The sequence below is a fragment of the Musa acuminata genome, chromosome BXJ1-6 (assembly GCF_036884655.1).
Source record: "Musa acuminata AAA Group cultivar baxijiao chromosome BXJ1-6, Cavendish_Baxijiao_AAA, whole genome shotgun sequence".
Lineage (NCBI taxonomy): Eukaryota > Viridiplantae > Streptophyta > Magnoliopsida > Zingiberales > Musaceae > Musa > Musa acuminata.
This window is the reverse complement of record NC_088332.1, coordinates 42092608-42120429: the sequence shown is the minus strand read 5'-3', so window position 1 is coordinate 42120429 and position 27822 is coordinate 42092608. Positions and strand designations below refer to the sequence as shown.

Here is a 27822-nt window from a genome sequence, read left to right as displayed (position 1 = left end):
AGTCTAGCTAGGTGCCGGGCTCCAATTTTATCCTGATCAATTCACAGTCCCAATATTTGGCGACTATGGATTTCAATATATCATTTTTTGCACATACACAGAATTCTGATTGCACAAATTTTTTGGTACTGTATACTACTTCAGTGCAATAAGTATGCAAAAGTTCAACTGTTAAAACAAAAAAAAAAACAGAAAAACCTTTGAAAGATTTCTGGTCTATAGAAACTCAACCACTGTCCACAGCAAGCTGCTCATTACTGGAGGCATGCCCTTTGGACCCAATCTAATGCAGAAAGATGACATAAGATTAAGGCCAAAATGTTGCATAATGTGGGCCATAACTCCAGAAGAAAATGACCATCATTCCACAAATTAATGTACCAAAGAAACACAAGACTGATTTATTTATTCCTATACAGGAGATGCAGAATTGCATACCCTCTCACCAAAAATATTTGTCCCCCCTCTTTTACTTTTTCAATTAATACTTTAAAGGCATATTTAAAGTATCCTCTTAACATCCTTGAATATTTGCTGTCAAACCATGTTCTGTACCTCCAGACTAAACTCAGATCATTTGAATTCTGAATCAAAATCTTACAACAAGAGTCAAAATCAGTCTGACCATAAAGGAGAGCTGATGGCGGAAAACATTCGGAGTTAAGTACAGCTTACTCACCTGAGAGTAACATGTTTCATGCATGACATGCCCATGCCATGCACATCAAGCTGACACCTTGTTGATGTGTTCAGTGTAACTTTTCCCAGGTGGAATGAAGATCAAATCATCCCATCCAGAATTTTTATCATTCATCTGCAATCATTTTGCAGCAAAATTAGGTTCTGCAAAAGTTTAATGTAGGTGTGTTCAAAAGATAACTAATAATTTTCTTACCTCCATCTTTTTCAAAACATCTTCCAAACTTCCTACCTACATGAAGCATTTGCAAAATTATCATGTGAGTTTACAAAACTGTTGAATCAATACTATTAAAAATAAGAAAATGAAGGAAAAGATCATACCATGATGTTCTGAGAAAATCCCGATCCTCGTGATGCCTTGGAAACCTTGAGAAGCTCCCTTTCTATATCTTCCTGCATTAAAAGAAAAACAGGCAAAGCTCCTGGTAGTTCTTACAAATTATTTCTGTGGTAAAATTTATTGCAGTCAGACAAGGTATTATCCAACCTTCTGAAAGTATATGGGGCAATAACGCTTGTTCTTTTTCTTAACAACCAAAAGGTCTGACTGCACACCAAAATTACAAAATGTCATTAGTGAAATAAACATGTAACTATGGGAACGAGTCTTTAAAAGAAAGATGATTGACTACCACAATGTCCATAAAAAAAGGTACTAACACTGAACATTACAGAATTTAATATTGTTGTCGACACAAGAGCTTCAAGAAATACCAGACCGTCTTAGCAGATGGTTAAGCTCAGCTGATCATTTTGATATCGTATGTTCCATTGCATCTAGTTATTTTATAGTTTAATAGATAAGACCACTGCACCTGTATGATTTGTTATCATCATGCATGCAGATAAACAACTAAACATTATTTACAAATGACAAATAAACAACTAAACAAATTCGTCATTTTCAATTTCTATCAATCATAACTTCTTCTAACTACCATCTGAAAAACTAATTGATGGTTGATTTCCATAATATACATAGACTGCATTGAAAATTCAACATCCAAAAAATCATGTATACTGCTCTCCAACAATGATCAAATAGGCTGAATAGAGGTTTGAAATAGAAACGTAATCATACCTGAAAAACAGGAACTCCATCAAAGCCTCTTGAGACATCCGAAGATTTTAACTGAAAATCCAAAGACGTTATCAGCAAACAATTTAAAATCAGGGAAAATGGAACAATAATCTTTCTTAGGCAAAAAGGAAAAGCAAGAATCATTCAGAGGAAACAGTAGAAACTTGCAAATCCCGATCAAGTCAATACAATTGTCCAAAATAAGCAAGATAAATCCAAATGAAGTGACAAATTGGATGACTGATATACAATCTGATTTTCAAAGAAATAAGAAAGAATTAATAAGGTATGACATCAAGACATATGAAAAGAAACTCTAACCAATGATGGACTTGTTTAGTAAGTTTCCACCTAAATATACAACTCATATAGAACATGGGTGTGGGTTGACAAGAACAGCTGCCAAACCACTATATACAAATGAAATAGCCTATGTTTGGAATTAATGTATGTAACTTTCAGGATAATTTTCCTTGATGAAATAAAGCTTCAGATACAGAATATCTCAAGGTGAAACAACAGAAGGAACTTTTTGTATGAACTTATTATTTGAAAGAAACAGGAATGACTTTGTACAATTTTAGAAGATTTTGAATAAAAATTTGTCTGTCAATGTATAAAGAAAACAGCATATAATTTATTATGCAATCTTAACAACCAAAAGTCTGCCCAATTAAACATTATGCATCCTAAAGTGAAAGCAAAACAACAATGTTACTACAAACAATTTTATATAGGATGCTAGTGGCATAGAACTAAGCAGGCTATTTACAAATATTAAAGAATTCTAGTAAAAACACACCAATGTATCAAAATTCTGGTGTGTCACTGGGCTAGCAGCACAATTACAAATATTAAAAGGAAAATTTAAAGGAAAGCTTGAAGAGTAGATATAACGTCGTTTAAGACCAGACCATAATAGATTTATTGGCAATTTGATAACAACAAGACCATAATATCCCAATAATAGTATAGGAAATAACTCTGGGTTTCAAATATAATATAGGAATAATAATTTCAAGCATGCTAAAAGTGGAGATTATTAAGGCATGACTCTTAGAGGAAAACAAAGAAAAGGTTAAGGGATTATGCTTGTGCAGTAATGAAACACCACCAGGAACAAGAATTGAAGGATCCAAACCTTCAAGTCAAAGAATCATAAAATGAAAATATAAATATGTTACAAAAATGGTTACTAGACATGTCCTCAAATAGGACCCTTGTGGCTATAGTGTTTTAGAAACTCAGTGACCATAACAAAGGGCCTTTGTAGAGAGACAAAGGCACCTGTCTTGTATAAACACAAGGTTGGGCCCATGGCTCATTATCTAAAATAAGAAAGTTGTCAAGTTCAATTACTTTGACTCCCAAGGAAAACAAATTGAACAGACCTAAAGCATGATATGAGTTGCTTACATCTTTAGTCATCTGAGACCTAGATTGACTCCTCATAAAATAATTTTAGTAAAGCTCAAGGCACCAAAACTGCCCCATACACAACATGAAGACTGATCCATTGAAAAAGTAGTATAGATGTTTGTTGATTACTGGCCACGCAAGGAGAAATGTTTGTTGCATATAGCATTCATGAACAGAAAAGTTGTTAGATCTAAATCATACAAGATCCCTATTTCTTAACTTGAATTAAGTAGCTTTTTAATATCTCATATATATTTAATTTATATCTTTCGATGTATGTACATAAACAGGTACAATTAAGAAATGTTTGCATCCCTCTAGTAATTTTTCCCTAATAAAAAATGTTTGCATCCCTTCAAATTCTGTTGTAGATGTGAAACTGCTGCTCATCATTACACAGCTCTCAGTATTCCACTCCATGCATTATAAGATAAGGAAAACAAAAATAAATATTTGTATATATGCCCTTTCTATATAGGATAAACTGCTTTATGTCTGTCAAACTCTTTTTCCTCCATGCTTCTTTACTCTTCTCTGTCGTTTTTCTTTTATTTTCTCCCTTGTTATTATTTCTTCTTCCTTTCTCCCTACCTTAGTTCCTCCCTACCAGTTCTCTCCTCCTCCCTCCCAATTTAACACATCAAGCTTATTCCAACAACCAGGGAAGCATATGAAGCAACAAGGCATCGCAGTCCCTTGACAACGAGATTCATAAAGACAAATTTAATATAAATAAATAAAAAACAGATATCACAAGCCTAAGGCTTGAAGGTGATTGAGGGAATGGAATTAAATGGAGACAGGTTATTGGGAGGATCATTTGAACAGGTTGGTGGCAGCTTTGATGGGTGATGCATTAAATAGGGTAGCAAGGAAGGCCATTTCAAGGATGTGTAGCAAAGAGCTTGGCCACAATGACCATGGAAGCCCGTGGTCAGGGGCCACAGGGGGAATGAAGAGAATATGCAAAGGGGGGTGATTATGAGGCCAAAAAGGATGTTACTTGCTGCCAAGAGTTGAAGAACTGCTAAAAGAAGCCTATGATTATGTTGAAATTCCCTTATTAAAATTTAAATGAATTTTACATATTCTTCACAATTGGTACTAAGAGTCATGCTGTAGATGGAGTTGGGAGGTAATAAATAAAGACGTAGTAGGGTGTGAACCTCACTACCAAATATATTAGGAAACAAGAGGGTGGTGTTTGTTTATTTTTGAACATTGAAAGACTTATCCCCATATATGTAGCTGCAATATTATAAAAGATCTTATTTGATTTCAAAATTTGCTGAATTTTATTAATGATGTATTTTTGCAAGAATTAGCATTTATAATGTATTTTCACATCAAGAAGTATGCTCCCCCTTCAAAGTTTTTGGTACTTGAACATAGAAAATGTATCTTTAGTAATGTGGCACATTTTCTGTTACATGTTCTAATTGATCCAAATAAAAAAAAAAGTGATTACAGAAATAGAAGTCTGTGGAATCACCAAGGCCCTCAATTTTCTTCCCTCCTTTTTCTTTTTATTTTGGAATTTTATCTTTACTTCTTATTTTAGTATTACACCATTTAATTCAAGATTTCATTGATTTATCATTTCTGACAGTTAGATTCAAAGATATACTCACTCATTTCATGTATGAAATTTTGATCATTACCTTCAAATGTTTACATAGAAGGTGACCCTAGGTATAATGGTAATGTCGCTCCTTAATAACCTAGATTATCAAAATCTTGGTCTTGGAAATTTATAGAGAAAAAGTTGTGTATAAAGGCCCTCCCGAGACCACACATTGGTGGGAGCCTAGCCCACTGGGCAATCCTTTTCTTACCCTCACTTGCTTACATATTTACTTTTAAAAAAAAGTTTCTTCCATCATGTAATCAACACTTGATTTCATACAAAGATTGTGCTTAACTTTTGCAGGACTTTTATGTTTCACTCTATGGAGCCTGATGCATTCGCTCAACTATAGATATATAGAGCTTGAAAGGAGACCCTACATTCACCAAGCTATTGAATATTATAATTTACAAAGGACTAGAGCCTTTCTTGCTAAAAGTTTAAGAATGATGGCATGCAAATCAACCCTAGAAGTAACCATGGATAAATAAGACATAAATTACAAAAATTATCATAACAAGGCAACAGTTCTTAATGGAGAAAGAAAGAGAGCAGCGAGTAGGCCCTCACCAACTCAAAGTTTGTGTTTTGGTATTAGTATTATGATTTTTTGTGTTTACATACATAGAGTTCCATGTGTGCCATTGATGATATTCACTACTGAAATTCAATCTTGGTGAGACATACACCATTGACACCAATATGGTCCCAGTTCTCAATTCCATATGATCAGACTAGTATATCGTACTTCTATATTCTCCTGTTTATCCATTGAGATCCTCCATCAAAAATTTTATGTCAACTATAGCTGCAACCTACATGTAATATAATTTGAGGTTTGGCCCAGTGCACAAGACTCCTACCACTATTGGGTATGAGCAGGATGAATATATGCAGCCATATTTCTGCAAGCAAAGAGTCCATTTTAGTGATTTGAATTTTGATTACCTAGGTTACAGATGAGCAACATTGCAATAGAGCAACTGTTCCTCCAAACACAACATAATCCCACATGCAAAACATTTGAAAGTTGCTTTCCTTAAAAGGCTTCTTTTTGCTTCCTCTTAAAGTATTATATTTTGCATTATCAAGTTCATTAACAATGTTGTTTTTAATTGATACTCTTTTCCTATTATATCTTTCATGATAAATTATATTGTTTTGCTTATGCTTAGCTTTCATATAAAGAGAAGTAATTATGATTTTTGTTCGTTTTGAATGGTTGAAAATTCTTAAAGTTTGAATTGACATCTTTTGCAGAACCAAATTCACAAAATAAAGAACAATTATAAGAAATTCTGCATATGACATGTGGTTCAAAGTCTAATTCCTAAGTTCCTAACTATTATCTTCAAAAGGAATTTGAAGGCAAACAAAAGAATAATGGTCTAATCAAGTATCCTAGTGTGAAACTAAAGTTAGAGACAAATCCTATAAGACATTGCACTTGCATAACTTAGTATGCATATTTTTCAATATTTATATGGTTGATAAAGAAATGGTTCGTCTTATTAGTCCATACCAATGTACCGATCAACTATCGGTATGATATGTACCAAGCTGTACCAAACCATACCAAGCATACCGATATATGCTACATGGGGATATACTGATGTACCACCCATACCGGTTACCTGTCGGACAAGTACATATCACCCGTACTGAGCGGCATGCTACGGTATAGTAAACCTCGGATAAAGTCATTGTTAAGCAGAATTCATCAATAAAAAATAGGTAAACGAAATGAACAAAATTATCAAGAATAAGCAAACCATCTAAAGGCAAATTATAAGAATTTTCTGTGAGATATCTCAATTCTGTTCTTAAAGCCTATGTGCATTTTAGAAAATGCAAAGAGAAACACATCAACTTGTTCAATTATCTCACAAAAAATTTAAAATTCAGGGTCAAACATAGTTGGAAGTGGATCTGATAGTATCTGCCTGAAACTGTTTCCATATAAAAATGAAGCTGGACAAGGTTACATAATAGGATTCCATCGATCATATATTCATAATCTGAGTGTCAGTATCCAAAACATTCCCAAATATAGTCATACCGAAGCAAGCATGGGATCTTGCACCACATGATGCAAGCAAGACCGGATAGATTTTATAAAGGGAGTGAAGGACATGACAGGTAGACAAGGAAAGAGTTTCATTAATAACACATCAAACTCAATACTTAGTCAAATACTCCTAACTAGAATCCTATTTATACTAGATAGATTTTATAAGGGAGAGAAGAACATGACAGGTAGACAAGGAAAGAGTTTCATTTAATGACACATCAAAGTCAATAAATAATCCAATACTACTAACTAGAATCCTGTTTATACTACAAAAGAAAATTTCTAGAGAACAAAAGAAAAGAGTCTAAATTTTACAATCAATTAATTTTACTTGGTTTATTCTTAGCAAGGTTTGCAATTTCGACCGGTTCAGTACAATAGGGCTAGTATTTACCAGTCCAACCACGACTGAGTCATGGACCTTACACATACCACCTGGTTCAAGCCTAGTACAAGAATATTGGGCAGCATTCTAAGAACACCGGTTGGTTTATAGTGTGTACAAGTCATACCCATCGAAATTTGGCCGATATCATCCTGTTTATAGTATTTAACAGTTTCAAGGGACTTGGAGAAGATTGATAAAACATGAGCAAAAGCTAGCTGCATACTCAAAACAACCAACAAGAAAGATAAAAAAACTGAAATAAAAATGAAACATTATTACATCCATAAAGTTATTATAATGGTGATTCACCATCTCTAGAATCTCTTTCAAATCTTGCTTCCACACTAGCTAATGGTTGGAAAGTAAACAACAAAATTAATAAAACTGAATATAAGATAAATGCCTTAGAATATCATCATTGAATATAGAGGAGACAAACAAAGGAAAATTTTCAAAAATTGCTATCACAATGAGCAATAGAAATAAAATACATAATTTTCCAAGCACAAAAATTAGACCATTTGATACAAAACGTGGGTATCAAAATTGTGTATCTTACACAAAGCCTCATGCAACTTATTTTTGATGCTATAATGTGCTAAATTTAGAATTATCTCAAAAACTGAGGCAAAAAATCATACCGCTAGAGCATTCTTTATCTGAAGAGGATCAGGTAAAAAACGAAATGCAATTCCTTCGACCTTTAGCATATAAACCTACAATATCATGGATAATAAATTATAAGCGATTCAGTGTAACTTCAGATTTGATAGAAAGAAAAGAAAATACAAGTTAAAAGCATAAACAGGATGAAAAGCACAAATAGGATAGTCCAGTTATACGGAAAATTCAGAATGGTAGCTCTTGTCTAACATAATAACTCGTAAGAACCCTTAAAAAATTTGCAATTCAACCACAAAGATTTTAAACAATCCACCAGACTTGTTGATGGGAAGTTCCCTTCATTGGTTTCAACAAAACGTAATGCTATTCTGATAGTCTAAAAAGTCAATAAGTTGCTATTACTTCATGACAAATTTATAAAGGAATTGATACATAAAACTTATAAAGACATTCCTAAATGTTAGACAATCACATGCAAACAACATGGATCATTGTTAAGTCTTGAGCCTCCACAATGTAATGTGAAAATAGTACACTTCCAGAAAGCAAGTTATCAATTCATTAATACTAATTTGAGTTTCTAGGTTCATCACCCTCACAACAATCCATAATTTTTTAATCCAAAATAAAGATCCATTAATGAGTATGTATAAGATAAAATTATATTATTTAAGTACTACACTTCATTCTACAAAATTGAAAAAATACCAAGTGAACATATTGGAATCTCATGGCTACTATGGTTAAGTATGAGAAGGGAAGAAATGTAGTGGTTCCACCTTTACAAAAGGCTAGATTTCTAAAGAGGCAGTATAGTTTTCTCTGTGACATTTAATCAAATAACTTTATGATGTTCTTGTGCAAAGACTGAAAATACACGTAGAACAACTAATTTATGTAGTATAACCAGGAATTTTTATTTCAGTAAACATAACCTAAATCAAGAATTGATGGAAGAACCTGATCAAGAGTGATGGGTACGACTCTTGCTCCCTTGCCCAAGATGGGCTGTCGCAGCCGAACCTGGAAAATCAGAAATAATATATATAGTACAAATTTCAAGCGAATTTTCAGATGTACATAAGATCAAAAATCTCAAGAGAAGAAATGGAATCAAAAGGGTAAGGTACGGAAAATGGAGAGAGGAGGAAGGACCTGGGCGAGGAGGGTTTGAGCGTCTTCTTGCCGGAAGCAAAGGATCCCGAGCGACCGGAGGCTGTTGTTAGGATCGGAAATGAGGACGAACTCGTTGTTGGAATTGCTGACGGTGTACACCGCAGTGCCGGCGAGCGTTTTCGCCACATACTCCGGGCTGAGGGCGAGGTCGAAGGCGCGCTTCCCCTCAGCGCGCGCGGGCTCGGGCGCCAACGCCCCAACCGAGGTGGCCGCGAAGGGAGGCGGGGAGGCCACCGCGCGGACAAGGCGGCGACCGTGGTCGACGCCGGCGGAGAGGTCGGAGCCAAGGCGGGAGAGGTGGTGACGAAGAAAAGAGGCGGCGGCTGCGAAGGGGTTGGGGTTGGAGAGCGGCGACGACGGCTCCATTGGGACGGCAGACACGGGGAGAGTGGGATGAGCGTTCGGCATATCTCCCTCTTTTTGTTATGGCCGTCGTTGTTTAGTTCCTGTAACACTTCTTATACTACTAGCTTGGCTTCTGGGGATGAGTTGCGATTTGGGTATATCAGAAAGAATTTGCTTGCTTCCTCCTCTCTCTCCCTCCTTTTGACCCTTTTTTTGCATAAAATACAAAAAATATATATAATGATTTTTTGATAATATGATATGATTTGAAGATGTCAACTACCGGTCAAATTTTACTAGTTTATTATATAAATACATCATTTTAAAAAAATATATAATATAATTTTTTAAGATATTTTTCTCAAAAAAATTCAATTTATGAGTTTTTCGTAAGTGACCCACTTTTCAGAATGCAAGTGAGGAATCCCAAGGACAATATAAGAATATCTTTACCATTTAAGGATTACTATTTGCTTTATAGAACAATGTCAGTCTACGTAATTTGACTTTAAAATCTTAAAATTATTTTAAAATAAAAAAATAATAATAATTTTATTATTTATATCATATTTGTTTATGATGATGTGAGTTGCATAAACTTATCGATAAACTGTGCTACGCTGAATTGTATATCAACTTGAGAGTTAGCCAATTTTAGCTTAAAAATTTCATTAAATTACCTTCAAATAAGAAAATCACTATATATATATATATATAAGGTCTGTCGTACCATATCGTATCGGCATTTCGATCCGGGCTCGGTATCGGTATGGTACGGTGTACCGCTCGGTACACCCAGGTGCTCGGTACAGGGCGCTACAGTGCTCGATACATGGCGATCCACGTACCGCTGGCTTGTCGGACCGGTACGTACCGCCCGTATTGGGCGGTACGATCCGATACGACAGACCTTATATATATATATATTCTTTTGTTTCGTAAAGAAACATATACACTCTGGCTTGTAATTGTAAGCCTCCTGGCTTGAGGAAAGTCAAAGGATGTTACAATAATATAATTCCCATAAGCTTTCTGGATAGATATTTTTATATAAATTCTGATAAGATAATTTAAAAATACTTATAAAATAACTTTCTTTAATAAATTATTAATGTATAAATTGTCTTATAATATTTTTAAATTATGTGTATTTATTAATTTTAAATACATGTATTGATAACTTCGAAACTACATTATATAGAGTTATTGGATAGTTACCTTGATCATATATTCTTGATATAAATATATAATTCTGATGCTTTTTTTATTTTTTCCAACATAATCATTAATTTTTTAAAATTTTCTTTCTCTAGTATAATTTTCTTGGGCTTCATATGAATCTATTAGATATCATCTTAAGAATAAAAATCCAAAAATCTTATAATTCTATATCATTGTCTTAATTTCATTATGCTAAAAAATATAGATATTTTAATTATTCAACTATCCCCATTCTTTATGATCCATATTTATATTGTTAAAAAATAATGATAATCTTATAAATTAAGAAAGATACTCTCAAATTATTGAATCTCTTATCTATTTATCAAATAAAACAAGACTTTATATTTCTTAGGATGTATCTAGACTTAGTAGATATACTAATAACCCACTAGAATACTCTTAAATGAATTTTTAGACACCTCAAGTGTTCTTTTGATTTTAGACTCAATTTTGTAAGATATCTTTCGGTCCTTGAAGGTTATAGTAATGTCAATTAGTTTTAAATTTTTTTAGATATTAAATCTATATTTGGATATATATTTTTTCTTGGTGGAAGTGTTATATCTTACCAATCAACTAAGTAGACTATTATTACCAAAAAAACAAAAACTATAAAATTTGAGCATATAGCACTTGCTACCATTTGTATTGAAACAATATGGATTAAGAATCTAATGTCTACTATTCATATGATCTTAAGTGGTACAATTTTTTGTTTCTATTCATTATGATTGTAAAGTTACAATAGAATTTTGTTAAAAAAATTATAAATACTAAAATAAGTGGACATATAAATATTAAACAAAAAACATTATACGATAATCAACTATAGATTTGGGCAACCCGTGAAAATATACTTTATATTATGTTTGAATTAGTTGAGGTCTGAGTTAACATAGATCCTTCGTTTTCTTTTATATGGATACTTATTTTAATAAACGAGATTAAGTATTTGAAATGACATCTCATTATATACATAATACATGCATCAGTAATATTTTTATTTTTTTTATAATTTTATTTTTATTTTATTTAATTATTTATTTATTTTAAACAATTTTGGGTATTTTGATAAGATTGTTGAAACTTGAAGCGAAAAAAAACTAAATTCCCCTTGTTCAAAGACTTGAGTTCCACATCGCAATTGAGGGACTTCTCGCTCAATGGAGAGGGTGAAGGAACACGCACGGCCTGCCGCCGGACAACCTTTTCCTCGTTGAGCCCTCGCCCTCCCTCCTCCCTTTGCTCATCGAGCCTTCTTCATCCCCTCTTCTCCTAGCGCACACGCCCGGACCTTCACCGAGAGCGTCCGGAAGAAGAACGACGGGTACCGGGCCCACGCCGAGAGGTCTCTTCCCCGGAGGTAGGGAATGCGACGCAGCTCGCCGACCGGTCGAGTTTCCTGGCGGCGAAGATTTCATTTAGTTCTTGGTCCGGCACCCTTAGGGTGTACCGGTCGACATCCTCCAGCGACCGGAACACCGAGTGACCGGTCGAGTACGATCTCGAGAACTTCGCTGGCCGGCTCCCGGATTGCTGCCTGGCCTCCCGCCTCGATCTCCCGATAAGCTCCACTTCGTCCTTCTCCTCTTCATCCGCCGCCGTTCGATCCACGACGATCGTGACATGATCAGGTGCGGTGGCGGTTTCGGGCTGCGTGTCACCGACCTCAGCGACGAAAAGCGGCAGCTCAACGCCGTCGGCGGTGGCTGGCTCAGCGAGGTTGGCGCGGCAGACGGGACAGGTGACGTGGGAAGCGAGCCAGACATCGATGCAGTCCGTGTGAAACAAGTGGCGGCAGCGAGGAAGGAGGCGTAGCTCGTCGTCGTCGTCGAACTCGCTGAGACACACCGCGCACTCCAGCGCGCCCTTGCCCGCCTCAAGTCCCTTCACTTTAGCGTGCGTCAGCGTCGGGAATGTCTCGATCAGCTGGGGGCTCACCCGCCGCCGCTGCTGCTGCCGCAGAGACCGGGCGGCGGGGCCGCGGTGGTGGAAGGACCTGACGAAGTTGTCTTCGGCGGTGCGCCTGCGGATGTAGATGATGAAGACGACCAGGAAGAAGAAGGTGCTGAAGCTGGCGAGGACCACGACGGTCACCGTCGGATTTAACTTCCCGTAATTGTTGTCGTTGTCGTTGCTGATGTCGTCTGAGGGCGGTGAGGGTTGGGCGTGGGCGCACCACGGCGTGAGGATAAGCAGCGGGAGCAGTAAACTAAGGTGCAGTCCGTGGTTGTCGTTGCTGCCGCCGTGGGTGGGACGGCGGTGGCGCTTGGTGGCCATCGAGAGTGCAGCACGCTGAGCAAAGCAACTGTTGGGGTCTCCATGCCAGCAGATGTGATTATAACAGGGCCACGGAGCAAAGGAACGAAGCCTCGGCGGTCACGTTAGAGGATTCGTCGTTGACCTACGGTTTCCCGCAGCGGGCGCCACAGCGGAACCCGACATCCGTTGGTTGGATAGCACGAGCTTGTTGAGATTCTAAGTCGAACTCTGGAGATTCGATCAAAGTAATGCTCGATGGTACCTATGGGAATCAGGACGGCTCGTACGCTTAATACAAGTAACACTTGATTCCAATAATAATAGGACGAGATATAGTTCCTATAATTTTGATAAATTAATATTTAATTATTATTGATGTAGACCGACGAAGAATTATTTATTTTAGAGATAAAACATTTACTGACGTGTTAATTGAAAAGTGAGAGAATCAAGAACTTATAAGTCCCGTTGGATTATCCTTAATTAAAATCATATGATGTTATTTAAAATAGATAATTTCTTATGAATCTATGGGATCGCACGATCAAATATTGACTTATAAAATTTTAATATTAATTATATTATTAGATATATCTTATATATATATATATATAAAGAAAATATACGCATGGAGCAAGACTAATCCAACCTAATTAAGCATAATTAGATTTAATTTAATGATATCTTGATCAATTATATTAAGAACTTGTATAGTTTTATCAATTATATTATACCAAAAACTATATGATTGAATTATATATATATATATATGTACTAAAATATTATTTAAAATATAAATATTTGAAATTTATGTTGATGTGCATTCTAAATAAATTTATAAAACTTTAATGTTATTTACTAAAATTTGAATACTATTTTTCAAGTTTGTATTTTAATAAATTTAAAAGTTATCTAATTATAATATTTGACGCTGGTTTGGATGCTATATATGTATGCAATGAAATAGAATTTAATTATATTATACCCCAAAACTATATAATTTAGAATATAAATATTTGAAATTTATGTTGATGTACGTTTTAAATAAATTTATAAAACTTTAATTTTATTTTTGAATTTATTTGAACCGTTTTGAAAATAATTTATAAATCAGAAAACGACATCATAAATAAAAAAAAATATTAGTAACCTTTTTTCGGAAAATTCGCCCATATTATATATTGGCCGACAACGTCTTGCGTAAGGTAACGTACCGAAGATGAGTCAGCAAAGCACATCCAAAGTTGAACGCATGTGGCCAAAAGTCCGACGCGTTCCTTCTTCACCGACGACCCCCCAAACCGAGGCATCTGTTCCACGTCTCCCTGGGGAGCTCCTCTTCCATCATCAATTCATCGAGAAATCCGCATCCTCCGACGATCGGTGTCAGTTCTCCTTTGATTGAGCGATGGAGGCGTCGTCCATCACCGACAGAGAAGAATGGACTTTAGTCGACAGGAAGTATGTGGTCTTCATCCTCGTCCAAGATGAGATACGTTTTTTGCTTCGATCTGATTGATCATGAGAAGATGACTGCAATATGATTGTTGTAGAGACACAAGCTCTGGTGTTGATGCAGCTGCTGATTCTGGTTCTGGAATCCCCTTCTCTAGAATCTCAGTGTGGTAGGGAACAATAGTTCGACTTATATGCCTTTCCTTCTCTGCAATCATCTCATGACGCGTTTGTGATTCTCGAAGGACTAGATGGGCGTTGGGATCTGTGATTGGGTTTGCCGTGCCCCTGTGCAGGAGAATTTTGAGGACAGAGGGTGAGCTCCAATCACCGAAGTGCCCCAGTTAGGTTCACGACCATTACGATTCTGAAAATTTGGGATTTTTGTTTCTCAGATGCTGTAGCGAAGGCTGCTGAAAGTGGTGCAGAAGCTGTGGAGAAGATTGCTAAGGCAACAGAGAAGATAGCTTCCGAAATCGCTGATGAACTCCCTGACGGTGTAAGCCTCAAGGAGAAGGCCCTGCAGATCGAGCAGATTTGCGAAGAAGTTGACAGGGATGCGGAACGAGCTGAAATCTTCATTCATAAGGTTTTTCCTACTATGAACTTCTCCTTTCCCAGATTAACATCACATATTACTTTTTGTCTTTGTTAGATTGGTACCATTGCTATGCAATTTACCTGGAAATATTGATAAGACACACAGAATTCACAGGGGAATCTTAAAGGTTCTATATTTTTCAGTCGTTGACTTCAATCTAGTTATTTTTCAGTCAGGAAACTCATGCATTATTTTCCAGCGAGAACTTCGAAATAAATTTTGTTCTTACAATAGACTAATCGGCAAACAAATCTGTGTAGTTTGTGAGAGAAAAGAAAAAAAGCTTTCTGAGTGTAGATGAATGATGCTAATTGCTGTAATGCCTTTTCTTTTTGCCCTTTGCTGTATCAGGTTGATCATATAAAGGCAGAGGTGGATGCAATTATTGAGCCCATCATTGACAAAGGAGAAGAAATAGAGAAGGAAATCCAAGAACAGGAAGGCAAAGACCAACCCATCAGCCAAAAGCAGTAGCTAGCTGCCAAAGGCATTAATATTCAGAAATGATCCATTATGCAATCACCATCGATCCTCAATTTCTGTACATATCATTGGGTTTGTGTGCATAGACTTCTCATGCCGTAAATGATTTGTGCAAGTTGCACCGAATGCCATAAGCAACCCTGTGGCCCCAATTTGTCAGGTGCAGAAAAATGTCTCTCTGCAATCATCATCAATCGTCACTGTACATAATATTAGGTTTGTATTCATAAACATTTCATGCTGATGTATATGATATGTTATAGTTGTGGGGGGGATGCCAATAGCAAAGTATGCCCCTAATTTGCAAGTTGAAGAAGGAAGCTTGAACTTTTCTTATTCAAGAATGTGCCATCATGCAATCATTTTATTAATATCGCAGTCTGAGAGATCGAAGATGGAAAGTTTCTCTCTTTCTCTCTCTTGAGTAGGGATAAGATAGGTATTTGGAACATTTCTTTCTTTCTATGAAATAGGTATTGGAAGCATTTATTTCTCTTGGCTTTGCACTCGGTCTTGGGGTGAGTTGATCTCTCTCGATCTATCTCCTCGAGAAATTATAGAGTATAACAGAGGAAAATTGAGGAGGTATTTTAAAACAAAAAAACCATAATGTGTATATAACACATTACATGATATTTTATTTATAGATAGATAAACTTAAGACTTTGACTTTGATTATTATAAAAACTCCTACGTTGACCAAGAAACCTAAACGAAAATACCCACCTTGTCTATCTTTTAATTTTGCAACTCTTCAATTGAAACATAGAAAACAAAAAAAAAAAGGCTGAAGAATAAGAGACAGATAAAAATAAAAGAGGAAATTGAAAAAGGGCAAAAAAAATAAAAAAGCAAAGGGGTACACTGATATTGTCATTTCATAATAAGATCCTCTTTGAAATCAGCAAAAGTTCAAAAAATAAAAATAAAAGAAAAAAAAATAGAAAATCAGGTTCGAACCCATTATTGAATTATTAATCAAGATTATATTGAATTATAATTATGAAAAGCGAATACCATTCGTCTAAATTTTGCTATATGTACTATATATACAATGCATGGATTTTATACATTGTATGGCCATTTAATAATATGATCACGATCTTATTGACGTCTAATCATAGTAGTTTCATTGTATATAATAATGTGCAATTGATATATGATGAGAAAACTATAATACAAAAATGGCCACGTATTCAAATCATTTGAATACATTGAAAATGAAGAAGAGAGGATTTCACATTAATAACACGCTATGACCGAAACAGTAGCTTAGGTTGCAAACAACTGCATGACTCAATGACGGATTTATTAAGAACAACTCAGTTCAATAAGGTTGCAAATTATCTCGAGTCAACACCTGCAACTCCAAACATAACAAGACAGTAATATCAGGAAACAATCACCACAATTATGCTGGTTAAGCATAATTATTTCAACTTCTCGTGCGACAAATGCATATTAAGAAGCCGGATCCGATTCGTTGGTTACATTACCTATGATGAAACTAGTAAGATTACCATTGAATTCCGATCCATATATATGACCCATTTTTGTTCTTTTTGTCTCCAAGTATCTTATATTCTCCTTTGTGATTGGAGTTAGCAAGGGAACCCTACCGACGATGCTCAATCCATAGCCTTTCAGTCCACCATACTTGGCAGGATTGTTAGTCATCAGTTTCATTGTTCGAACACCTAGGTCTCGTAATATCTGCACAAAACGAAAAAGTTAGCCATGGATGACAAGTGTTTCAAAATCCAACTTTTTCAGACACTCAGTCGAACACTCACAATTATGTCATATTTTTTTAGTAATTATAGGTGACAAGGTTTTAAAAGGGTAATATGACTACATCAAAAGGAAGAGAAGTTGACAAAAAAAAAGACATTTGATATACTTATGCAGGTCGATGTTTAAGTGGATCTTCGATAAAATGGGTGTATAAAGCAAATCCTCTTGATAGACAACTTGAATGTCAAATCCATAAGTGAAGCTTACACAGCAGAAATCAATGTGGAGCTTGATGACAGATTGCCATTAGTACAGCCAGGCCTCAGACAAAATCAGCCATATAAAATATGCATATGTTGCTACAATGGAATTCCTTTAGAAAATACTGAACAAATAGATGCAAAACATTAGGTACTAGTCTAAATGTTCATAGGTAAAAGATAGGAATGACGGAAGGCATGTAGAATTAGAGAGTAACCTTTCATATATAAGATATTTCAGAACACATTCACTAGACATGGCAGACAATAGAAGTAAAAATTAAAAAGGCATTCATAATGTAAGCAAGAATAGGAACAAAATGCTGCTTTTTAGGTGTACCAAAAATGAAAACAAGGTCATCAACCATACTGCCAAATATTAGATAGTACACCAAGGTGGTAATATGACAAACACCATTATAGTAAACAAGTAAATGATGTGAATTTCAGAAGCACTCCATAGATCTCAAAAGTATGGGGTATGCACTTATGTAGTACTTGTTTAAAAATTCGGAGGACATGTAATGAAGCTTCTAAGCCCTGACTATTACAGATTGTTTATGATCCATGTTACCATCAATAAAAGTATCACGCTAGAAACTTGGCATATATTCTATGCTTTACCTGTGCGCCTATGCCATATTCTCGTGAATCTACAGGCAATCCGAGCTCCTCATTAGCTTCCACTGTGTCGCGCCCGTCATCCTGTAGGTTGTAAGCACGAAGCTTGTGACCAAGACCAATGCCCCTTCCTTCATGTCCACGAAGGTAAACCAACACACCTCTGCCAGCATTTTCAATCATTTCCATAGCCAATGAAAGTTGACTGCCACAGTCACATCTAGAAGATCCAAATATGTCGCCAGTGAGGCACTCAGAATGGACTCTTACCAGGATATCCTGGCCATCCCCAATATCTCCCTGTTTAAATTGGATTTGAAGTATTTAAATAACACAATAAAGTTTGAAAAATGTAACATGTTTGGACAAATAGTGAAACATAGGCACCAAAAAGATGAGCAAATGATCATTCAGTATCGTCTGAAGATTTAAAACGTTCAGCTCCAAATATATTCCATTTTAATATTTCGAGAAGTAGCACGAATAGCAACAAAAACAAAAGTGTTGCTAAAATTATATTGAAAATGACACTTACTTTAACCATGGCAATATGCTCCATTCCGTCAAGCAATGATCGATAGCAGTAGGCCTGAACAGAACCCCACTTTAAGGGTAACCGTGCAATGGAAGCACGTTCAACTAACTTATCTCTTTTCCTCCTATATCTGTCATATTATCTAATGGTCAGAACTCAAAATTACCACAAAATTCAATCCATGGGAAAAGGCAAACAACAAAGAATATTGAAGCAACTAGAGTCAGAACAAATAGGTGACCAACAAGTATGTATATCTAAACCAGATTGAAAATGATTCTCAGAAAATACTAAACACATGACAAAGTAAATTATTTTTACTGATTTTAGCTTGTCATCTATGATAATTTTTTTTATGGAACATACAAATACATGTGTTGATGCTATGATCAGACAAATTCAATCAAACCAAATATTTTAAAGATATATTGATGCTATAATACAACAAATGGAGTTAATTTGTATTAGTGGTGTGAGGAGAGATGGAGAGACCAAAGAAAACTTTAGAGGAAATAATAAAAAGAAATTTAACTAGAGATATTGTCTTGTCAAAGCTAAATTTCAGGAAAAAATCCATGTAGTTGATTCCAGATAATGGGACATTGTGACTACTTGTAATTTGTATGCATTGAGGCTTGTAATTTGTATTCATGTTTTCATTTTCTGACAGTATATGCCATAATTTGGTATTTACTTGTTCAACAATAAATTTTTTTTTTGGAATAAAGGGAAAAAATTGCTCATCAAATAAATAGTTCCTTTTCAAGACATATCTAGATTCAAATTTTTTTTAACACAATGTCCTTCGAAGGATAAGAAGCAAGATTAGGGATCCCTAAAGGAGGATGGGAAAATTGTTGAATGACACATAAGCAAAAAGATTGTAAGTATGATAAAGAAGAGAACAGTTGGAACCAGGCAAGGTAAAATTGGGTAAGTATACTAAGTAATGAATATGATGTATATTGCCTATGAATCCTATTTATCAAAAAGAAAGTAATGAAAAATTGAATAAAAAACAAAATGGATAAGTGCAAGGGATATCTCAAGACAGATCCAGTCAAGTAATTTAGCATGGGAAGAAATTAAGATTTAAGTGCCAGTCACAGATTTGAAGTATACCGAACTAGTAAAATATATCATTAATGCATAACATGCCCATTGTACAATTTAACAGAAAAGGGCTCAAAGATTTGACCACAATATGCTGCACATTGCAGTGCATAATGCAAGTGAAGTACTGAACGATATAGAGCCGCATATATTGCCAAATGTCGATTGCATACCATGTAAGCAACAAAAATGGCCATGTACAGGCCTAGCATGTGTGCTACAAGGAACAGAAAAATGGTAAGGCACAGCAAGAAGTACCTAGTATTTACTAGAATCCATTTGGAAATGATAAACAGAAAGGTTGACAAATAAATGCTCAAAGTTATTTTCTATACTTACTTATCGAAAGCATTTATAATTTAAAGCTAATTTCATAATTTAGAAAACAGCAGCAAATAGAAACATGTATAGACTATACAAGTTTGAACTGCTCAACAGACAAAAGAATTGGTGCATATAAAGAGTGGGCATATTAACATGCACATTTGTCTATGATGGTTCATAATACACAGCATGGTTTCGTAAGGTTTGTGCCCTCATAGCATGGACCTAAAATGTCAGTTTCTTACCAACATTGACCTAAAATGAAGTACAATTATCTTTGCTGTTTGTGTATTCACAATAAAGTGCAACTCCCATGGTTAGTGATATCTTATAAGAGATAAGCAGGTATCATACCTGATCAAATCTGCAATTGAGATTATTTTTAAATTCTCCTCCTTGGCAAATTCACGTAGCTTTGGTAACCGAGCCATGGAACCATCATCATCATCAACGATCTCACATAGAACTCCAACAGGGGGTAATCCAGCCAGAATAGCCAGGTCAACTGATGCTTCCGTATGTCCAGCTCTTTTTAAAACACCACCCTCCCTGTACTTCAACGGAAAAATATGGCCAGGACGATTAAAGTCTGCAGGCTTTGAATCAGGTGACGCAAGCATCATAACCGTCTGTGCTCTATCTCTAGCAGACACACCAGTGGTTGTACCATGTTTGGCATCCTGAAGACAACAAGTTATACAAACATTATAATTGTAATGAACCAAAACAAAAATCATACGTAACTGGAACTTATATATCAAGAGCCAACCAATATAAGCAAATAAAAAGTAGTTGACAGCAGGAATTAAATGTTTAAAGTATGAATATAACCTATTAACCAACCAGACAGATGCTTCAGAAACCTGAATCAGGCTTTTAGCTATACAGAACACTGGTTGAATGAGAAAAGATAAACAATCAATTGGAACAATAGAAAACCAGATGCACTTCATATATTTTGAAAACAAAACTGAAGGACAATACTACAAGTTTTATGCTGCGATCTAGACAGAGTAATGATGCCGCAACTTGCCAACTAGAGAGATCAAGAGCAGGGAATGCTTCAAACTTTTAAAACCAATATACTTTATCCTTAGTTTTCAAATGAGAGGTGTATCTGACTCCTTCAATTATTATATATGTCAGAGGCAGTCAATAAGCCTCCCTTATATTTAGTTATTAAGAGACTAAAGCTGGAGGTTATCATAATATTATAAGATGTCCTCGTAGCAAGCTCTAATTGATATTTGTTTTTGCAAGATGTCCCTTCTTATCATTATTTGATCCTTACTGCTGAGAAGAACCATTAACTATCAAAACAAAGATAAGAAACATACCACTGAGACCGTGAATGCTGTGCACAGTTTCTCCTCATTTTCTTTATTTGACACCATGAGAGGAAGCTCTAACCTTTCAAGGTCTTCTGCTTTCATGCTCACACATACAATTCCCGTCCCATGCTTGACTACAAAAGCCATGGCCTCTGGCGTTACCAAAGATGCAGCCATTATAAGATCTCCCTCATTTTCTCTGTCTTCATCATCGACTACAATCACAAACTGCAAAAACATGGAACATAAGGGAAAGAAATTAATCAAATGAATTAAGAGAAAAAAGATCAATATGATCAATCAAAACAAACCTTGCCTTGACGGATGTCCTTGATGGCCTCTGAGATACAGGAGAACCCTTCTGTAGGACAATCTAAATCGTTCTCATCATTGTCAATAGAAAAGTCATCAGGAACTGAAGCCATATCGGCTGTCATTGTTCCAAGGGCTACTGCATCTGCTTGAACCATAGAATTAACAGTTGCATTATCCTGTTCCACGACAGCACTTTCTCCTAGTAGAATATCACTTTCACTTGACCTTGGTACAGCTATAAATCTATCATCTTCTTTTAAAGAAAAACATACAGCTTTCCCGAAACCAGTTGATGTAAAATTCGAAATCCTCTGATTTACCACAAATGCTTTATAACACAGCCCTTTAAAAGAGATGAATCCTCTTGAAAAGAAATGAACCCTGTTAACAGTCAAGAAACAAAATAAAGAATAGTGTTCCACAATTGAAGTAAGCTCATTGTTTTGCTTCATGAAATTGACCTACAATTTTTCTATTCCATATAAGAATTTCAATAAAGAACTCCAAAAAAGAGAATCCAGGTGGCGCAACTGATTTTGCACTTGGACTGCATATATTATTACAATCTCCAACCTACCAATTATCTTGTTGTTTTGTGATTTCTGCTACACATTTTTTCTTTTTTTGAGAAGAGAGAGAGGTGCTTCACTGTCTGTTTGTACCCACAGCAACTGGAGTCAACACAATGAGAGGTATGCATAGAAGCTGGCCTAGACCATTAATGTGTCTTATAATGAATTATTCATTGTTTTTTTACCAAATCAATACTCGGACCAGATAATTAAGTTAAATACAGATAGTGCAAAGTGAAAAGATAGTGAAAGTCAAAGAATATGATTTAGGAATCATGAAGTAGCGATTGTTCTAGAATATGCTTTAGGAATCATGAAGTTTTATAATATTCTAATATTATAAAACTTGAAAGAAATGTTTGATCAGACACAATAGATTGTGCTTAATATCATGAATTCGAGATATACATACATCACCTATGACTTTATTTTATAACCAAAGATTTTACCTTTCACAAGGATCCCCTAGCATTGTCCGCTAGCTGGATATAAAGTGCAAAGTTACAAGAAGCCAAAAAAATTACTACACATGCAAGAGCAGCAAACATTAAGTTGCTTTCACAAATCAGAACTAAAATATTCTTACTACTTTGTCCATATGCCTTAATCTCTTCCCAAAGAATCGGGTTAAGACTAACCCAGTATAATTGATAGTGGTAGATATGTTGTTAAAAGAGATTAACGGAAAGCTGCCGGCAACAGCATTAGTGATTGGTCAAAATTATATCATTGCAAAAGCTTTCCATCTTCTAAACTTCATCGTCCATGAATCGCCTTCTTTCATTGGCAACCTAGAAATATTGGAGAAGAATTTTCTTCTTTCCCCCTTTCATGGAATTTATTGATAATTCAAACAATACTTGAAAGATGATGGATTAATAGACCAAAAAACATAAACAGTTCAGAGAGCGCAAAAAGAGGAGAGAGAGGAGCAGATCTTACTGAGGGCGACGGAGTCCAACGACAGAAGAAGAAGCGAGAGAAGCCATCCCGACCTTTACCTCGTCCTGGAAACCAAATTGTCAAGTCTGGCTCCACAATCCATTCAAAATCCATCAAATTCCACGAAATCAAGAACAAAACTCCAAAAATCAAGGATCTAAACATCTCCAGCCCTTCCGACCCGCGACGTCAGACCAAAAAAGGGATAATACCTCTTTTAGGGGGCCGCGCCGCTGCCTGGTTCGATCCAAATGCCGGCAGGTAAGACGGCAGCGCGTGGATGATGAAGAACGCACGAATCAAGAAGGAGCTGTGAGGATCATAATGGCATGAGCGTAATGTCCTTTATATTTATAGGGAGTGGGGGAGAGGACGCAGGAGGGATAAGGGAGAAGAGAAGAACCGAGATTGCTCGAGACCACGCGGCACTCACGTGCGACCAGATCCTATCTTAAAGAGGCAACAAGTCAAATAGCCACTCGGATACCTGCCTGGTGATTGGAGGTGGTCATCCACATGGGTGACAGAAAGCTTCGTGCTTTTATTCGATTAGATGGCAGGTACGTAAACGGGTGAAGCCACGGCCCGTGGAGAAAAGCATCCTTGTTGGTTGGCCCGAGCATGGTTCGAGACGCCGTCGAAGACGGCGGTGGCGAAGCGAGCACCGGTGCACGACACTCTAACGAGGACACGTGGCGCGGTTTCCTAGTGTCAGGATGACGTCCTTTCCGAGTGTCCGCCAATACCACAGTCGTGACTTCCGTAAGACATGCCGGGACACGAAGAATTCGCAAACATGCGGGTTTGCATACGGTGGGGCCAAACGCGGAGATGTCCGACGGATCCGTTAACCCGCATACCCGAGCCACAACATATATATATATATCAATCTCGGACAATAGAAGGAGATAATATGGAGGATCAACTTCTTACCATCTTATACATGTACTCTCTACACAACGCCTAATCGATACTTTATCATATTTAAGCTAAGTAAGCTTCATAATGGCTTATTACAATTTCTATCTTGAGACCTTGATAATAATTTTCTGGGTTATTACATGGTGATGCATCATGTAAAAGAAATTTCTTGTCTCATCAATATTGTCGGATGCATGCTTTTTATCTTGATTAGATACAACATGCATAAAGGGATATTTTGGGTGTGTTAGGTAATTTGATGCTTATGTTTACGTAGATGTCACACAAGAAGGATTTATTTGCCATTTCAAATATTTTAAATTTTTTATTTTCCTACATGGATGCATCATGTTAAAGATGAATGTCTTACATTTTTTCTAATTAAAAGACATTAAGAGTGTTGGCCTTTTCACTTAGTATCATGCATTTTGAGAGTGGACAAGCATTTTTGGGTATTTTTTATTGAGAAGAATGGATTAGATAATTTTTATGAGAGTGGATTGGGCATTTCTTTTCCCTTAAGAGAGTTGTTCTAGGTGTGACCAACTTAGGCATGCCACCAACTTGGGGATGTGGTAATCTTAAGGATGCCTACATGAGGGCATGACCAACTTGAAGATGATTGTTTCAAAGATACAAACTTGGGGATATGGTCAACTTAGGATAAAATCATATAGAAGGATATGATAAAATTAAAGATATGACCAACTTAAAGGATATGACCTTCTTCAAGACATGGTTGACTTTGACCATCTTGAATGATATGATTTCCTTAAAATAAGATTAAGATTAACTTAAAGAAATATTTCTGTTGAGTAATGTAGTCATTTTAAGGATACGACCAAGGATATAATCATCTTAAAAGATGTAGTTGTTTTGAGGATACGACTAACTTAAGGATCGAATCATCTTCAAGAATATGAACTAGCCTAAGAGTGTGACTATATTGATGATATAATCGACTTAAGGAGAAGTAGTCTAACTTAAAGAGGTTAGGCCATGTTCAACTGTAATTTAGCTTTTTGAGATAATTGAGTTAAGGTAAAGAACGAATAACATTATTGAGGTTTCTTTATAACTGACATAAGAAACCTAAAAAAATTTATCAAATAAATTTTATACTTAAAATATTGATTTGATGATGGTGCATCAGAGTAATAAAAAAATTAAGAGTTGAAAACCCTATTTGAAAATATTTACACCAAAAATATCAATCGATAGTGGTATACTACACCCATGTACCAAAGGTTAAGGGTGAGAATCTTATCTGATAAAGTTATATTTAAAATATTAGTTTAGTGATGGTGTAAAAGACTAGATTAAGTGGTGATAAATTTACACATAAAATAATGGATTGATGGTGACTCATTTGAAGATGTCAACTAGTCTAGTTGATTGAGGCTTTCGTTATTGATAGCAAGATCTTCCGATCAAATTTTATTTTTCATCCCTTATCATTTTGTAAAAAAAAAGGAAGGAATATAGTAAGTATCGAATGAAAACATAAATGTTGCTTTATATATTGTTATTTCTGTAGTTGTTTTTGTCATCAATTACAAAATATTAAGTGATTTAATAAAAAAATATTTCCTTTGAACATCATGCTAATCAAGGTTCGCTGTATCGTATCGTACCGACGTTTCAACCCGGGCTCTGTACGATATGGTACCGATGTATCGAGTGGTACATCAGGACGTACCGAATATTTTTTTTATTTTTTTTTCATATTATAACAGTGCTCGAAGTACAACATACCTTGATACTAATATGCCATTTCTAATGAGTACTTTGTCATCTTTAATTGGCACTTTGACATACGATTTCACCAAGTTCTATGTGTCTAGTTTCGAGATGTTTAATTTCATACTTTATATTGCAAAATGGTCGATAAGTTTTGGCAACCAAGAAATCTATTTGGTGGGATATGAGCATGAAGTATTTAAATTATTGGAAAGTGGGAGAGATTTTTGTCTCTTCCTTTGCTTCGACTACAGAAATGGTCGAAAGTTAATGCCAAAATTTTGATGGAAGTAAGGAACAGAATTTTTTTTTATTTAATATGGATAAATTATAAGTTTATAGCCATATGATTTGGTCCAAATTATTCTCTGCCTCTCTATGGTGTAAGGAGTGAGTAACATCTAACCTAAATATGGTTTACCTACTAATTAAACATTTGATACATTTTTCGTCGCATCGAAAAAATTATAAGTATGACAAATATTTTATCCAATTTGAATTTTATATCATATTAACGTATAACTAAATTAGATATTGATGATGCTAGCTAGTCTAGTTGATAATATTGCAAGGCTCATAGTTCAAATCTTGTTTCCACCGCTTATTTTTTTCATTAAAAATATGTTCATATAAGAATCATAATATATTTTTCGATTAGATCGTATTATAAGCATCACCTTTGTTATTTAATATATATATTTTTTTTTAGTAAAAAACAATCCAGATTGTACAACCTACACTGATGAGGATAGTAATTATGATAAGACCCGACTGACGTCAGATGATGCCTCACGCCTCGGACGACACGACGACACCTGGTCAAACGAACCGGAACACAAGCCGAGACACATTAACACCTGCTCAGGCTCGGTTCTTCACGCCACGCCAAACCAATGTCAGACGCAATCAGCCTGCCCCCTGCAAGCGGGCACATCAGGAAACAGTAAGCCTCCCTAGAAATACCCTCGCACTCTGAACGAGCAGAGGGGGGAGAGGAGGACGGAGGAAAGAACACACCAGGGAGACACCTCAAACTCTTCTTCTTTCTACCCCCTCCACCACTTGATCGTCGGAGGGGTCGGGTCGAGCGTCCCGACCCGACCTGTGTGCAGGACTACAGACGGAGCGCGCGCCCAGCCGAGGAGCCCCCTCCGGCGGAGTCGACCGACCCCGTCCCCATCGGACCACCGCGGCCGACCCCCTCGGCGAACCCGAGGGCCGCACCGGGGAGATCCCGCCTTTCGGATCCGAACCAAGCCACGTCGGTCCCGAGGCCACGGCTCCAGGTTGTTTACACTAACATACACCATATAAGATTTTAGTATTCAGATCTTGTTATGGTTATCGAACATGTATGCTAATGTTTTTAGTATCCACATTTGAACATAAAAGAAAACAATTCCAAGTACAAAAATTACATGTCCAGCTGCTCGTTGACTACTTTCTCGGTCAAACATGGTACACACAGCTTGCATAAGACGTTGACAATTTCGCCCAAGTGTTTGGGCCATACTATCCGTCCCTCCTCCAAACACACTGAATCACCTGTAGATCTGTCATCAGAAACATGCGTGGACGTGCAAACTTGGCTGAGCTTGTGGTTCTTTCTTCGGAGCTCCTAGGGTTTCAAGTCTCGTTCCGCTTCGTTCTTATCCTGAGTGTGATAGATATGAAATCAGATGAGAATATTTTAACCATTTGAACCACTTATAGGCTCATTCTTCATTCATGCATCACAGTATATGATCCAAACAAATTCTTGACTTCCTTTTTCTAGTAGTCAAACATATTCTTTCTTCTTTTCGTGTCCACACACCCAGTAAATTTTTGGGTTGCATGTAAACCCTAATTCCAAATAGTTAAAATAAATAATAGAAGTAAAATTTGAATTTAAACCTTATGATAAACTGTTAATATCTTTACTAATTAAGTTAATTGATATATTCAACTTATTTC

General features: G+C 36.0%; 4 protein-coding genes across 7 annotated transcripts; 1 reads left to right on the top strand and 3 right to left on the bottom strand.

The window, feature by feature from the left end:
• Nucleotides 1-346: 346 nt before the first annotated feature.
• On the bottom strand, nucleotides 347-9599 carry LOC103989494 (protein TIC 22, chloroplastic). Of its 3 annotated transcripts, none has more exons than XM_009408355.3 (9): nucleotides 9068-9596; nucleotides 8873-8935; nucleotides 7930-8004; nucleotides 1784-1834; nucleotides 1190-1249; nucleotides 1024-1095; nucleotides 896-931; nucleotides 680-814; nucleotides 347-596 (listed from the first exon to the last, which is right to left on the bottom strand). In XM_009408355.3, the coding sequence occupies exons 1-8, from the start codon at nucleotides 9494-9496 to the stop codon at nucleotides 725-727; spliced, it is 876 nt and encodes a 291-aa protein (XP_009406630.2). In that variant the 5' UTR covers nucleotides 9497-9596; the 3' UTR covers nucleotides 347-596; nucleotides 680-724. The 3 variants fall into 3 exon arrangements, with proteins under 3 accessions (XP_009406630.2, XP_065045044.1, XP_009406629.2); XM_065188972.1 differs by having other exon boundaries at nucleotides 347-584; XM_009408354.3 differs by having other exon boundaries at nucleotides 347-814; nucleotides 9068-9599.
• A 2354-nt stretch (nucleotides 9600-11953) lies between these two features.
• LOC103989866 (E3 ubiquitin-protein ligase ATL6-like) lies at nucleotides 11954-12937 on the bottom strand. The gene has a single exon (XM_009408811.2). The coding sequence runs from the start codon at nucleotides 12935-12937 to the stop codon at nucleotides 11954-11956; it is 984 nt and encodes a 327-aa protein (XP_009407086.2).
• Nucleotides 12938-14134: 1197 nt separating this feature from the next.
• LOC135677073 (uncharacterized) lies at nucleotides 14135-15794 on the top strand. Its single transcript, XM_065188971.1, has 5 exons — nucleotides 14135-14380; nucleotides 14473-14544; nucleotides 14620-14690; nucleotides 14770-14963; nucleotides 15327-15794. The coding sequence occupies exons 1-5, from the start codon at nucleotides 14328-14330 to the stop codon at nucleotides 15447-15449; spliced, it is 513 nt and encodes a 170-aa protein (XP_065045043.1). The 5' UTR covers nucleotides 14135-14327; the 3' UTR covers nucleotides 15450-15794.
• Nucleotides 15795-16679: 885 nt separating this feature from the next.
• On the bottom strand, nucleotides 16680-23558 carry LOC103989492 (probable bifunctional riboflavin biosynthesis protein RIBA 1, chloroplastic). 2 transcript variants are annotated; one of them, XM_009408352.3, is made up of 8 exons: nucleotides 23418-23558; nucleotides 23206-23291; nucleotides 21688-22072; nucleotides 21383-21604; nucleotides 20400-20725; nucleotides 18609-18738; nucleotides 18077-18373; nucleotides 16680-17171 (listed from the first exon to the last, which is right to left on the bottom strand). In XM_009408352.3, the coding sequence occupies exons 2-8, from the start codon at nucleotides 23250-23252 to the stop codon at nucleotides 16920-16922; spliced, it is 1659 nt and encodes a 552-aa protein (XP_009406627.2). In that variant the 5' UTR covers nucleotides 23253-23291; nucleotides 23418-23558; the 3' UTR covers nucleotides 16680-16919. The 2 variants fall into 2 exon arrangements, with proteins under 2 accessions (XP_009406627.2, XP_009406626.2); XM_009408351.3 differs by having other exon boundaries at nucleotides 23206-23270; nucleotides 23418-23556.
• Nucleotides 23559-27822: the final 4264 nt, after the last annotated feature.